This window comes from Myodes glareolus, chromosome 15, assembly GCF_982192425.1.
Source record: "Myodes glareolus chromosome 15, mMyoGla1.1, whole genome shotgun sequence".
Classification (NCBI taxonomy): Eukaryota; Metazoa; Chordata; class Mammalia; order Rodentia; family Cricetidae; genus Myodes; species Myodes glareolus.
In genome coordinates, this window is record NC_142040.1 from 46,066,446 (window position 1) to 46,080,779 (window position 14,334).

The window sequence follows — 14,334 nt, forward strand, 5'->3', positions numbered from 1 at the left end:
AACTTCTCAGTCTTCACAATCATGGGATCTCAACTTTATAATAAATCCCACCCCCACGCCTTTAGTACAATCTGCTCTGGAGCGCCCTGACCAGCATCAGTCCCACAGATGCCTTTCTTCATCAAGAGGAGAACTGACTCTATCCTGTTGTCCTCTGGCCACTTGTGCAACATTCCTAAGCTGGAAGACTTAAACCCACAAGTTTGCTCATGTAGTTCTCAAATCCTGGCTTGCATTGTCCTTGTCTGAGTGTCCTCTCTCTCCTTCTGCTTGAGGGTGGCGACTAGTACCTCTCTTTCTCTCCCCAGAGTCTAATGCAGTGCCTCTGTTGTTGAGGAGGTGAATATCACCTCAAGCGAAACGAGATTTAACATTTGAAGACGGTGAAAGCTTGACACGATACTACATAATTGAATTTGAAGACAAATAATACCGATTTCAAAAGTTACTCCTTTAGAGGCCGTTGACAGCACATGCAAGATGCTTAGGCCATGTTTCTATTAGCTGCAGAGTTTTAAAAGAACTCTCGTGCCAAATCTCACCCTGGAACAACTACCTAAAAAGCTTTGGGATGGTTTGTAGGCAGTATTGTTCTTAACCTTCCCAAATAACTCTTACAGGCAGTTGGAGTTGGAAGTCACAGCCCGGAGGGAATGCAGTAAGCTGATTTGGGTTTATATGAGGGATGAACTTCTGAATTAGAGACTCCAGTGCTGGAGTGATGGCTCAGCTGTAAAGAGAACTGGCTACTCTTGCCAGAGGACCCAGGCTGGGTTCCCAGCACCACCACTATCTATAGCTCCAGGTCCAGGGCACATATGTATGTTCACGTAAACACACATACACAGAAAATATAAATAAATAAATAAGAACTTCAGTGTATCTTTGGTTGCACAAAGGGACGTCAGATGTAACTGAAAAATTACACCAGTAACTAGTATTTATTGATCACTCACTCATTCCTTCTGATACCCAGAGAAATAAGCACTGTTACTGGGTACCATTGCTCGTTTTGCAAATGGAGACCAGGAAATGGGAGGAGCCCTTGAATCTACAGAGATCCCTAAGGAAGACCGCTGAGATGAGGCGATGTGAACCCCAGATACCCAGGAGGCTTCCGAGCACCTGGAAGATTTGGGCGCTCCAGTGACTCTGAGTGTATGTGCGCATGTTGTGGGCGTGCACACAGGCATGTGCATGCGTGTTGTGGGCGTGCACACAGGCATGCGCATGTAGGAGGCTCTCTTCTCGGCTGTGCTGGTGATCGAACTCAGGACCTCGCGTGTATCTTAAGCCAGTTCCATACCACTGTGCTGTGTCCCTGGCCCTGGAGCTTTTTCAGTCGAGGTAAAAACAGGCAAGGGGTTGGGACTGGGTTAAACAGAAAGCAAAAGATCTATGACAGGAAAAAAAGCAGGACCTTGGAGCATGGTGATGGGGTAGGCCGAGGTGACAACACCAGAAAGGGTGTCTCAGGGGAGGGTGGAACCACGGGCTTCAGATGGTGATTTCAGCATGCTGACTAGCCAGGGTTCTCCCTTACGCCAATTGCCAGCTTTAGCTAACTAAGTTGGGGTAACTCTGCGAAAGGGATCAATAGGGTGGGATAGCAAAAGGGTGCCCTCCATAAGGTCCTCCCTGAGGCCAAAGTGGTAAGCACTGTTCATCCAGAATCCCAGAGTGGCCAATAGCTGGAAAGTGTAAAGCAAAGAGCCAAGTATCACTGAGAACGCGCAGGAAACAGACTAAGGCAGAAAACGCCCCGAGACCACAAGAACAGGAGTAGTTTGCCTAGTTGGGGTGGGGGGCCCTAATATCTACTATCCAGAGACCCTAGTGGTCTGGGAGGTCTTCTACAGCATTCCAGGCCATTGTTAGTGACCCATCAATACAACAGAAGCTATAAACATGAACTTAAGTAGCCTTCTAGCCCCCACCCTCAATTAGGGCCCAATACCTCACAGGTGATTTTCGGGAAGTCCGACCCTACCTTTGGTTAGAGAGTGAATCCCCAGCTTGACCTGGGAAAAGTTTCCGCTCCCGATCTCCCCTCGAATTCGATAGAAGCCTATGCGTTTCCCCAACGTGATCTCCCTCACCACCTTCTCATCTTGGCACATGTCCTGAGTTAGTTTCTCGAAGGGCGTCAGGTGACGGGGCTGGTCCTCCTCGCCCTCCTGGCCGCACTCCGTCTGACAGCTGCTCTCCTCGCTGTCCCGCCGGTCCCACCTGTCACAGTGTGTGCTCACCAGGCCACCTCCATTCACAAACACCGCAGTCATCGTCTACACAGGCTCATGTCTCCATCTCAGCCCAGAACCACTGTCAGGGCAACTTGTAGGGCAGGCAGAGGCCACAAGGGAGGCAGATGTGAGCTGAGGTCTCCCGGAGCAGCGTCCGTGAGAGTTCTGAGAGTGAGCAAAATTCCTTGGGGAGACCCCGGTGGCTGCACAATCCAGCGGGGTCTCACTCCAGCCCCTTCACGCCTTCCCTTACCTCGGCTTTCCAAGCACTCGCTGTACAGCCAGACGCACACCCAGTTACCGTGACTCCTCCAGAGGTGCAATCTGATGCTCTGTCGTGTGGCTGCGATGGGGGACAAAGGCTCCGCTTTATTTCCCTTTGCAACCAGGCAGTCTCGCACTCCGGAGTGTAAAAGCCCTTTGGAGGCCTCCGAGTCCCTGCAGCGGGTGCTCATCGCTGACCTTCATTTTGTGTTTCTCTTGCGGTCAAGTCGCAGGACCCTGGGGACTTAATAATCTGAACTCCAAGAAAGAAAGAGTCTTGTAAATCAGCCTTTGGTCACACAGGCAGCGAGAGGATTAAATCCGCACAATGTCGCTTTAGCTGGCCTTTATTTAGATGAGCCTTCTTCTAAGCCCTGAGCTGTCCTGAAAATTTGGCAGGTGACAGCTCATCCTGAGGACAGAGAGTAAAACAATTAGCGTGTTCTAATGTGCTGCACAGAGAATGTGAGACCACCTCGTGAACGTTTTTCTAAACGTACTCTACGAGTTTATGAGTCTTATTAACAGTAGATGCTAAATTACATACGGCCTAACAAAAAGAGAAGTCAATATGCACACATGCTCTCAGTGCGAGCTTTAGAAAACCTATATTGTCCATGTGTCTCAAGAAAGGCAACTCTATTTCTTGAAGTTTAGGAAAATACATATGTTGTATTAGTTCAGTTAAAAAAATTGATTTTTAAAAAATATACAAGATAGCAATAATGACAAAGTTTATCGATTTTCAAACTGCCTTACATTTTGCGAATCTTTCTTATCTCCTTTAACGCCGTCATATTCCAGTACGGCTTCTCCTTCTCTAGTTGCTTTCGTTCTCTCTGTTTTGCCATTGACAAAGACGACTTTTCTCCTCTGTTCATTTTTTCCTTATATTTCTGATGGGCTGTTCGTCTCACGGGCCCATCCCTTCATGTGAGAGGCAGAAACCCAGGGCAGTGCCGCTAGTGGTGCCAACGCTGCCATGTGGACCGCATTCCAGACTGCGCCTGCACTTCCTGCTCTGTTCATCGTCTGAGGCTCGCAGAGCCCTATGAGATGTTCACAGGATAGCACTCAGCATCATCTCCCCGAATCCCCTTGGTGTTTTGATTATTTTCCGAAATATCACTTCTCCGTGAAGGTGAAAAGCACAGCCTGTCCCCACGTCCCCTCCACAGCATGTAATGCTCGGCTCTCCGCGTTGAGAGCATTCACTAAATGTGTCATTTTGGAACTTGAGAGTTTTTTGAACTAAAAATTTGGAAACAGGAAAAACACAACAACAAGCACACAAAAAGACTCAGCCTAACAGATTGCTGTGGAAATGAAGAAATTGTGTTATTATTACGAATAGGGACTGCCTTATTGTTATTATGGGCTAAGTACGGGACTGCTATAAGAAAGGGTAGGAGGTTTGTGCCCAATACTCCTCCTATTTCTGGATATGGGGACATGAAGGTGGAAGAAGGTTACAGGGTTCTAAGGGGCCACTTAGCAATAACTAACACAGCTCTGAAGTAGAATGATCAGATGCTAAAAGCACTAAGGCAAAAGTCCCTTTCCTGGAGTAAGGGAATTTCAGGCACTAATTAGTAATTGTCCTAGGTTCACAGACTCCTCTGAGACACTAACAAAATCTAAGACCAGGAAAAAGCACACCCACACAATTTGCATCTAATGTTAGAGAGTTCACAGGCATTCTGAAACCTATCTCTGGATATCTGGCTAAGCCAAGGTCAAGTGACACTAGATACAGTCAGATTTGCAACACAGAGCTCACGAGAGACAGGGGTAGCGGCAACCATGGTTCTGAAGGAAACTTTAGCTTAACCCATGCAAAAGAGAAGGGCTAGTCTGGACCCAGTAAGTCACTTACCCACGCAAAAGAGAAGTCTGAGCATAGTTAGCCACTTACAAAGCAGCAGGCGCTGTGAAGAACTCTCGGCTCTGCATGCTTTTGGAGTGCCTCCTCTCTGGGCTGTGGTTGTCAATGGCCTATTTTACCACAGCTAAATAAACAAAAAAAAAAAAGAGGTGTGCTTTGTTCTTTCTGGGCGCCAGGGCTCTGTACAGTGCCTGGTGCTCATCTGATGAGTTTATTAAAGAAGAGTTAAATACTAATTACCCAATGTTAGATTTTAGTCTGGTTCAGTAGAGGCAAATACCTTTTTTATTTATAAGCTAATAACACTAGCCCAACATTTAATTATCTCCGAAAACTTACTTCAGCACATTCTTTCCAAAGCCTGGGCTCCGCTGTACCAGCTGTTAGGAGTCCTGACCCCACCTTCCTGTGTACATGAAAAACTTAGCTGCAGTTCTATCATCTGACTGGGAAGTGTTGCCTACAGCTTCCCTTACTAATGCATCTCCTTGTCCTTGCTCCCTCCAAGAGGTCTACTCTTCCCAAGTCCTCAGGACTCCAGGCACCTGCTTTCCTCGTCTCCCACACAATTGCTGACCCCAGGACTCATCTACTTCTTCCCTGGTACCCCAACACTCTCATTGTGGGCTCTGCTTGGGCCCTGGGATTACACAGTGTTTTAACCTCACTACCCTAATTGACTTCGGGTGCCTCCTAGGAACAATAAATCCTCCTTCTCCTTGCTCCACATTGGGGAGAGATCAGATATGGCTGCTGACAGTGGCCAACTGTATTACGGCTTATGAGTTGTATACCCTCAAGTTAGATTTCTTGCAACATGGCCTTAAACCAATTCTCTTTTCTTAAAAGCCAAGAAAACAATTACTCTTCTATTTAAATTAGATAAAGAAGATTTTACACATTTATAAGAATTAGGTTTGTATTGAAGATGAATTGAAACTTGTTGATAATGCCAATGATCCAATTAGGGGGAAATGAACCCTTTTCTACTCCAAAATAAATCACATAAATAGATATAAACAAAAGCATGAAACACCAAGGGGTAGGGGTGGGGATGGGAGTGGGGTTGAGGGGAGTGTCTCAGTGGTTAGAAGGCTGAAGATTGCAGAGCCGAAATCATGGTGATGGTTTGAGTGTGGGAGAGAGCAAGCTCCAAGCCCGTACTTCTGCAAAGAAGGCTAAACCGCTCTCTGTCCTGTCTCCCTGCCCAGCTCAGGGAGAACCCTGGGCACCAGAGGGAGGATTAGGTAAAACTTGTTTACAGAATCCTGTTTCCTTCATCTTCCTGCTCTTGCAGTTTCTGGAAAAGAAAGAACTAACCATCTAAATCTCCAGACAGGGAATTCTTGTTGTCTGGACTAGCTCTGGAGGAAAGTCCCTTCCCCTCCTCCAACCCCCACCTTCAACACACACATACACACACACACACACACACACACACACACACAGAGAGAGAGAGAGAGAGAGAGAGAGAGAGAGAGGGAGAGAGAGAGAGAGAGAGAGAGAGAGAGAGAGAGAGAGAGAGAGGAGAGAGAGAGAGAGGAGAGAAATACTACATTTGGAGACTGAGCAATGAAAAAGCTCTCTTGGGTGCCCACTTCACAACCCTTGGGTGCCGGTGCCAACCAGTCACCCACCCAGCCACACACACACACACATACACATACATACACACACACACACTAGAGAGAGAGAGAGAGAGAGAGAGAAAGGGAGAAAGAGCCAGAGAGAGAGAGACAGAGACAGAGAAACAGGGCAGAAAGACACAGAGAGAGGGAGAGAGAGAAAGAGATTGAGAGTTAATTTTCAATCCAGTCTTAGTTTCTTCCTAGTAGAGTGAAGGGCCACACAAGAGGCACCAATAGAAGGGCTCCAAAATGAAAGAGACCACACCCACCCAAACCACCATGACAACCAAAAGGAACTTAAAGGAAACAGAACAAGAAGGAAGCAGAAAGCATCCATAAAATCAAACCAAAACACTAAAACTTAAAAGATCATTCAGACAAGAAAGAGATCTCTTGAGAATTAAATTATTTACTTGAAGAATCTTATTTTTTTAGTCTAGAAGAGATGAGCAATAGAGAATAAAAAAAAATCTGTCAATCAAATCAGAAATCCCAACATCTGGTTATCAGAACTCCCAGTCATACTGCAAATTTCTCAATAATAACAATCATTCGGGGGGGAGGGGAATCCAGGCGGTGGTAGCACACGTCTTTAATCCCAGCACCAGGCAGAGTCAGGCGGATCTCTGTGAGTTCAAGGTCAGCCTGGTCTACAGAGCAAGTTTCAGGACATCCAGGACTACACAGAGAAACCCTGTTCTGACAAACATGTGTCATTATGCATTTGAATTGCTAATAAACTGTGAACTTTTCTAAGACAGTCATAAGTGAGGAGAAGCTCCACACACTCTCACATTCTACTAGAAAGAAAATCAGAATAAAAGAACACACAGGAATGTTAAATCTGCATAGCTGTGTGGGTCCAGGAGGAAAAGCATGTCCTTTTTGCAAAAGTTTATTTCCACCCCCTCCCCGGGGACTTACATTAGGTCTCCATCAATAGAAATTCTACTTAAGAGTCTAAAGGGCGGCTACCATCAATGCATATCTTGACTGTTTTTAGTACTAGATCCTGTTGAAAATTAAACAAATAATGAAAGTTAAAATAATGCTTAATTTCAGAGGGAAATCTCCCGGTTTTCAGGTGCAGGTAGTTCCCATCGCTGTTTTTACCAGGTTTTTTTTTTTTTTTTTCATGGACCCTAAGAAGAACTTAGAAACTCAATCAGACAAAAATATGGAGTCATGTCATCATAGATCAAAGTACCCGGAAGAGTCAGAATGGCCCTTAATTACTAGCTTACCGCTGCCACACAGCAATGCATTAAATAAGATGAAAGAAAACAGGGCTTACTCGGTAATTTATTTCCTTGACTTGCAACCCACTGTGAAAATAATATCAAAGGAAGCCATCTTGCCTTTGTTCTCTTTGTCTCTGTTTCAAAACTTCTGGGCCAGGCTTTCAGACAGTCCCTTTGTTGGTTGGCAGGGTCAGGCTTACTTAGAGAAAAATCTGGGTATTTTTTTTTTTCTCTATATGTGGCAACAAGATTTGGTGATAATCAGGCTGTGGTTGTAATCTTTCCCAGACACATTGCACCCTCACACAGAGATCGTTAACAAACGGTCCATTTGAAAGTTTAGCATTTAGAAATAATTTGCGCCATCTTTACTTTTGGCCTTAGTTCTTATCAACATACACACCAAGATCCCCATGGGGAGCAGCAAAGACATTTTGAAGCAAATGCAAAGCCGTTATGAACTGCTTCTACGCAAGTGCAGCGCTGCTACTCTGTAACACAGCGGCTTCCTGACTTGTTACCACAGGCTGCTTTCCCCAGCTGCTCAGCCCGGGTCTATCCTGGGCCACCCACACTCACAATCCAAGGCCGGTTCACTCAGTCTGATGGGCCTACATCAGCTCTCTTTCTATATTGAGTTCTACCACACCAGAGAGCCCCATGACCATTGAGATCCCAGGCTGAAAAATCTGTGGGGTGGTAGGGTGCCCTATCTGGATGACCCCTCACAATGCCCTTCGCGTGCTAAGCCAGCCCCTTGCTCCACTCCAGCTGGGTGACCATGCTGGAAGTCAGGTTTACGTTTGTCAAAACTTGCAATCCCCCCAAAAAAACTGGCAATTGAGAGGTTTTTTTTTTTTATTGTTGTTGTTGTTGATATGCTCTCTAAATCTGTAAATGGTGAGTTAAATATGCTTAAAACATAAGTAAATGGAACTGAAGGGCTGGACCAGCGTTGTGTGGTGTGGCATTTTGTGCATCTGCACTTACTCAAGTGTGTGCATGCGGAGGCCATTCAACAGGGCATTGTCTCATGTAGAACGCCTAGCACTTCAAACCACAAATATTCTTTGATGGAAGCAAAATTTAGCGACAATTTAAAAATTATATTGTATAGGAACAGGACGGGGAGGGGGTGACTCAGTGGGTAAAATGAGTTTGGACCACCAGCCCCTGCACAAAAGCTGAATGCAGTAGTGAGTATCTATCTCCTAGCACCCGGGACTCAGAAAAAAAAAAAAAAAAAGACAGACCCAGGGGGCCTAGGGCCAGCCAGTCTAACCAACACAGGGAGCGCCATGATAGTGAGAGGCCCTGTCTTGAAAAAAGAAATGAAATATTGAGTGATGGAGATCCCTCACATCAACTTCTGCACATCCGCTGTGAATGAACGCCCCGGCAACACCACGAAGGGCGCCATCTTTGGTCCTCTTTCGCTAGGGCAGCTGAGGTTAACAACGTTGCCTTTGGTTTTCCCACTGTTGGCTTCTTGACTGTGAGAACTGGGTATTTAGGTCACCTGACAGTCTATCAACCACGCGTTTCAAAAAATACAAGGAAGAGGAAACCACCATGATGGAATAGAAAGATTCCAGGCTCCTGGATGCTGAATAGAAATTTAAATCTTATTTATAACTCATTTTGCAAGCACAGATCTCCCTATCACTTTGAAAAGATGATGCTTGCCTTCAAACAAGCAGGGAATGACGTGGAGATCGTGCGCCCCACACCCAACCACGAGCAGGTAGCCCTGAGCAGAAAAACAAACACGTTCCCCATGTCCCCAGAAATGGCTAATTTAGGAAGCAGTGTGGGAGCACTCATGCTTATTTGCAACTCACAGCTTATTTTTAGGGGATTAAAATGTTTGCACATCAAAGTCCAGACTGCTCTTTCACTGGTTGGTGACATCACTTCGTTCCAGAGGGACATATTCTGGAAGATGTGGAGAATATCACATGGGCGATGGGATCAGGGAATTCAAGAAACGCTTTTCTATTTGAGCCAAGCTAAGGAAAGTTCCTGCTGTGGGTGAGGGGAGAATACTGCACACCCTTCTATTATTAAAAAGTTTGAGTGCATTTGAAACCCTTATTGAAGCTCCCCTGTCTGACTGGTCCCTGCACACAGAACAGGCAATGCACTTGAGGTCAAGGCTGAAGATCAAACCCAGGGCTGCATACATCCTACGTTAAGTCTCCTGCCTGAGCAATTCCTCCGGCCTTTGTTTGCTTTTAGGGTTTCCAAGATTCAGCATGCAGCCATTTTTGAAAGCCTCTGTTTTATAGCGCAGAAACCGGAGCCAGGCATGCTGCTATCTGACTGAGGCCGTATTTTCCCGTTTCTGCTGGAGTTGTGCTTGGCTGTCTATCTTCATTTCAGTCATGGACTATGAAAGACAGCTGGAAAGAGGCATACCTGGTCCTCTTGCTCCCTTCCATCTTCTGGCTGACTGGAATGTAGACACAATAGTGTAATAGAAATCACCATTTAGACCATGATGGAAGCCAAGTCCTGAGGCTGGCAGAGTCACAGAGAGAAGTGTGAATGCCATCATAATAGACTGTGAGGTGTCACAAGTCCAAAACAACACGGAGAAATGAACGTGAACTAAAACTCCTGAAACCGTGAACCAAAATAATGTTTACTCCTATTAAGTTTTTTACCACATCATTGTTTGGTTTTTTTTTTTTTTAAGTCAGAGTTTCTTTTTGTAGCCTTGGCTGTCCTAGAACTCGCTCTGTAGACCAGGATGGCCTCAAACTCACAGAGATCCACCTGCCTCTGCCTCCCGAGTTCTGGGATTAAAGGTGAGCCTCCATTGCCTTCATTTACCACAGATACTTTACCACAGCGAGAGAAAGCCAACTGGTGGGGCTTGGTGGTGCATACCTACAACTCCAGCAGCCAAGAGGCTGAGGCAGGGGCATTGTACGGTTGATAGCTGTGAGACAGTCTGGTCTACATACCAAGCCTCTATCTCAAAATAACATGGACATAGATAAAAAACCAAACAAACAAAAATAAAACCAGGAGAAGGTGACTAATCCAGATTCTGCCTTCTTTAAGCAATCTGATGGTTGTGCAAGGAGGTGCCTTGGTTTCTTACATCCAATTCCATTCTGTCTGAACATTTTACAACATGAATAACTACTTCTATAATTAAAAATTTCTACCGGTCTACAGCTATCTATCTGTCTATATAGAGACAGATATAGAGAACGGATAGAGATGGACAAAAGACAGATGACGGATGGGGAGCCCAGGACAGAAAATCAACTGCAGAAACTTCAGATTTTAGTTTCCTGGTACTGCAGACTATTTGTGTGTAATCTAATTCACAAAGCTTAGTTATTTCTGTTATCCCGTGGAAGAAAGAACAGAGATCCACAAAGGTATGCCACCGTAACTTCTGAGTAAAAAGCTAGTTTCAACAAATAGTATTATCAATTTACTTATTTAAATGTGGTTATTAAATTTTCGTTCATCACAGGATGTGTATGTGTGGGCATGTGTGGAGGACAGAGGACAGCGGACAGTTCTGGAGTCAGTTCTCTCCTCCCTTTACAGGGGCTTGGGGGAACTGAACTCGGGCCACCAGACTTGCACAGCAAGCCGAGCCATCTTGCTGGCCCAGCCATCCTTACTTTTCCAGTGATACTGTAAATTAAATAATGGTGTAAGTTTCAAGCTCGAGATTTTTGTCTCTGTACTTGGCAAATGTGTTCTGTTTTATAGCACACAAGCTTTAGGGGAAAGGAATTTAAAGGAATTTGTACTTTCACATTTTTTTCAGTGTCTTTAATGAAAGGTGTTGCTAGTCACTTCTGAAATACAGTGGGTCTTAAGCAGAAGACCGCTAGAGTGTTCTATTAAACAATGTCAGTAGATGATGCAAGCTGAAACCACCAAAGGGGACTTTGCGATCGCTGGCTTAGGGTCAGAATTAGGGCAGGCCTTGGCTTCCCACTGGATGTCCATGTTCCCGACCAGGACACTTTCTCGGTGTTTTTACCAGCAAGTGAGAGGACCGGACCCAGGCTGTCTTTGGCTCCCTCGGCTACAGATCTTCAGGGATTCTGGATTTAGCAAAGCTAGCAAAAGTTTCACTAATGTCACATTGCCCCCTTCTGGACCTTTGAAGTAGCCACATGGCTCAAACCGTCAACAACCCATAAGCCACACTGGGCCCGCAGGAATACTGTAGCACAGTCCGCTTTTTCTGCTGCACACAGCTCAGAAGGCAGGCCTGGGAGAACTCTGATTCTTGGGAGACAATCCAGGAAAGGTGCTCAAGGTGTGAGAAACAGTGATTCTCACTTCATAATAAGAGTGCCAAAGACTCAGAGCATGGAAAACAGAGTGACTTTGCATAGTTGGGCGTCAACCTAGAGAAAAGGCAAGCAAGCACACATGCACGTGTGTGCATGTGCATACACACACACACACACACACACACACACACACACAGAGCTGGCACACTAATTTGGCACACAGCATTAGTTTGATGCTCCTGGTTGCATTTCTGCTTCCTGAATTCTTCATAGGCCAAATTCTTCATTGCCTCCCTCTCCAAATTCCCCCATCCTATTGATTCAGGAATCAAAGTCTGACCTAATGTATATCCTGGGATTCAAGATTCCCTCCTTTCTGGTTCATTGTAGATTGCCTGTGACTTTTTCATCCTAGATGAAGTGAGAGAGCCTAGGTATACTGTAGACAGCTAGAGAAGACAGCAGCCCAGCTCCTCCTGCTTGCCTGGGACTGTCTAATGGCCCCTAAAGGCAGCTCATTCTAGAAATTATTTCTTACAAATGGACAACCCCCACCCGGTAATGTTTCTCCTCTTATTCCCCACTGTGTGTTTTCTTTTCTTTTTAAGTCATCTCAACAAGTCTTCAGGCACGTGTGGTACCCACGTCCTCAGTGGCTCATTCTGCCCTCCTTTGGTCTCCCTGATTCTGTGTGATGGCTCCTGCCTCGCTTCCTCCACTCCAGCCCAAGCCCATGTTTCCCTCTGCTACAAACTAGCTGACAGCACAAAAGATCTGTGTACCAGTATCTGGTCTTTGCCAGTATACATCTCCCTGTCATTTGGGTGGGTCAAGCACCCTCTCAAGATGTCCTTGAGAGCAACCCATTCACCAAGTGAGAGTCCATTCCCACAGTGCTTCTGGCTTCATTCTAAGATTACCATATTGACAACTCAGATGATGCCCCCCCCCACCTTTACTCATACCATATATACATTAGCTCTTCTCCAGGAGAACTTGCCTGGATGTCAAGGAGAGGGATCTGTATTTAGATTAAAATCGGAGAATGAAAGTTCTGACTTTTTTTCCTGTCCATACTTGTTCCTCTCCCAGCTTTCCCTGTTTGGTAAATGGCAGAACATCCTTCTACTGAAGTCATAGACATTGACCCCTCTGTTCGCTCGTGTTTCATATTGAATCTGTCAGCCAATCCTGTTGGCCTTTCATCAGAGACTACCCGGAGCACAGCCCCTTGCCACCAAGACCAAGCCACCACCAGCTTTTGGTTGGTTATCTTTTGCCCACTGGTGAGATGGCTCAGTAGTTAAAGGTAATTACCACCAAACCTGATAACTCAAACACACATACCCACAAAATAAGTCATTTTAAATGTAAAAATTGAACAGAAACAGAGCTCTTTTTGTCCCGTCATGCCCATGACCCACCACAAATGGGGCCTGTTTCAAACGAAATACCCAGAAAGAGCCTCTAAGAAGGCATCAAACCAGGTCATTTCTTAAAACCCTTTGATGGAGGGTGATGTGGCTCACACCTGTATCCCAGCAAAGGGAGGGAAAGGTAGGTGGATCTCTAAGTTCAAGGCCAGCCTGGTCTACAGAACAAGTTTGCAGACAGACAGGTCTACACAGAGAAGCCCTATCTTGAGATTTAAAATAAAAAATCCAAAACAAAAGTCCCTTTGATAACTTTCCATTTTATGCACCGTAAAAGCTTAAAATGTCCCCCAAAACTCTTCCCCATGGGGCCCCTTTCCTCTCTGAGGTCACCTCCCCAATAGCCGCTCTACTCACCCATACTCTGCCGCTCCTCTCCTCGTTCCTAAATGCACTAAGCCTGCTGTCACCTCTGCCAGCGCCCGCAGACTCTGTGAGTCTGATTTCACTCACCACAAAGCAAAAGGAGCTCTCTCCTGTACTTCCGACTCCTGAAGCCGTGTGGTTTTCCTTCGCTGCTTTATAGTTGTGACTCATTATGTCAGGCGGTCTCTCCCACCAGATCGCGCGCTTCTTAAGGGCAGTGACCCTGTCTGACTTATTTAGACTACAGTAATCTAGACGGGGTGTCTTAGTTGGGTTTCTATTGATGTGATACCACGACGGCGGGGCTGGCACACACCTTTAATCCAGCACTTGGGAGGCAGAGGTAGAGGCAGAGGCAGGCGGATCTCTGTGAGGTCGAGGCCAGCCTGGTCTACAGAGCAAGTTCCAGTGCTCCAGTGCAGGCTCCAAAGCTACACAGAGAAACACTGTCTTGAAAAACAAAAACAAAAACAAACAAACAAAAACCAACAACAACAACAAAAAAAAAAGGAAGACAGAAAAAGAAAAAAATCCTCTGCCTCTTCTCGATGTGCATAGCTCAGTTCCCCATTATGAAAAGTCATGAGCAGCCCCTCTCCCCCATTTCCATACAGGCCATTCTCTCAGCTCACCTCAAAAATAGCCCTGATATCTGCAGGGAGAAAAATGCTGTTTTGCTCATATAGACCAAAGAATCTTTATACTTTTTAATCACTGCTCAATTAAGAAAATGAAAAAGATACTTCTTCATAGGTTTATCCCTTGAGTATACCAGAATCAAAAGCATATGCTGCTTTTTAACAAGCTTTTGTGAGAAACAGAATAGCCTCTGAGGATGCAGGACACCCAGAACTCACACGGGGCTAGGCAATCATCTGGACTTCACACAAAGAGAAAGTGTGTCAAAACCAAGCCGGCCTTCTAACTTCAAGGAGGCTGTAAATGACGCAAGCCCGCTGAAGAATATGAATCATGGCGTCAAAGAACGTAAGGCTCCTGT

The 14,334-nt window shown here is 45.6% G+C and overlaps 1 protein-coding gene across 2 annotated transcripts in view; it reads right to left on the reverse strand.

The window, feature by feature from the left end:
* The window catches only part of Nim1k (NIM1 serine/threonine protein kinase), a 48,639-nt gene that overhangs the window by 16,837 nt on the left and 17,468 nt on the right, over window positions 1-14,334 (reverse strand). Inside the window, exons 1-2 of one of the 2 annotated variants that reach the window (XM_087896901.1) lie at window positions 4,384-4,879; window positions 1,991-2,919 (exon numbers count right to left, since the gene is read on the reverse strand). In XM_087896901.1, the coding sequence (XP_087753027.1) occupies window positions 1,991-2,282 (292 nt within the window). In that variant the 5' untranslated portion in view covers window positions 2,283-2,919; window positions 4,384-4,879. Of the gene's footprint in view, window positions 1-1,990; window positions 2,920-4,383; window positions 4,880-14,334 lie in introns of those variants that run through there. The other variant, XM_087896900.1, reaches the window with a different exon arrangement.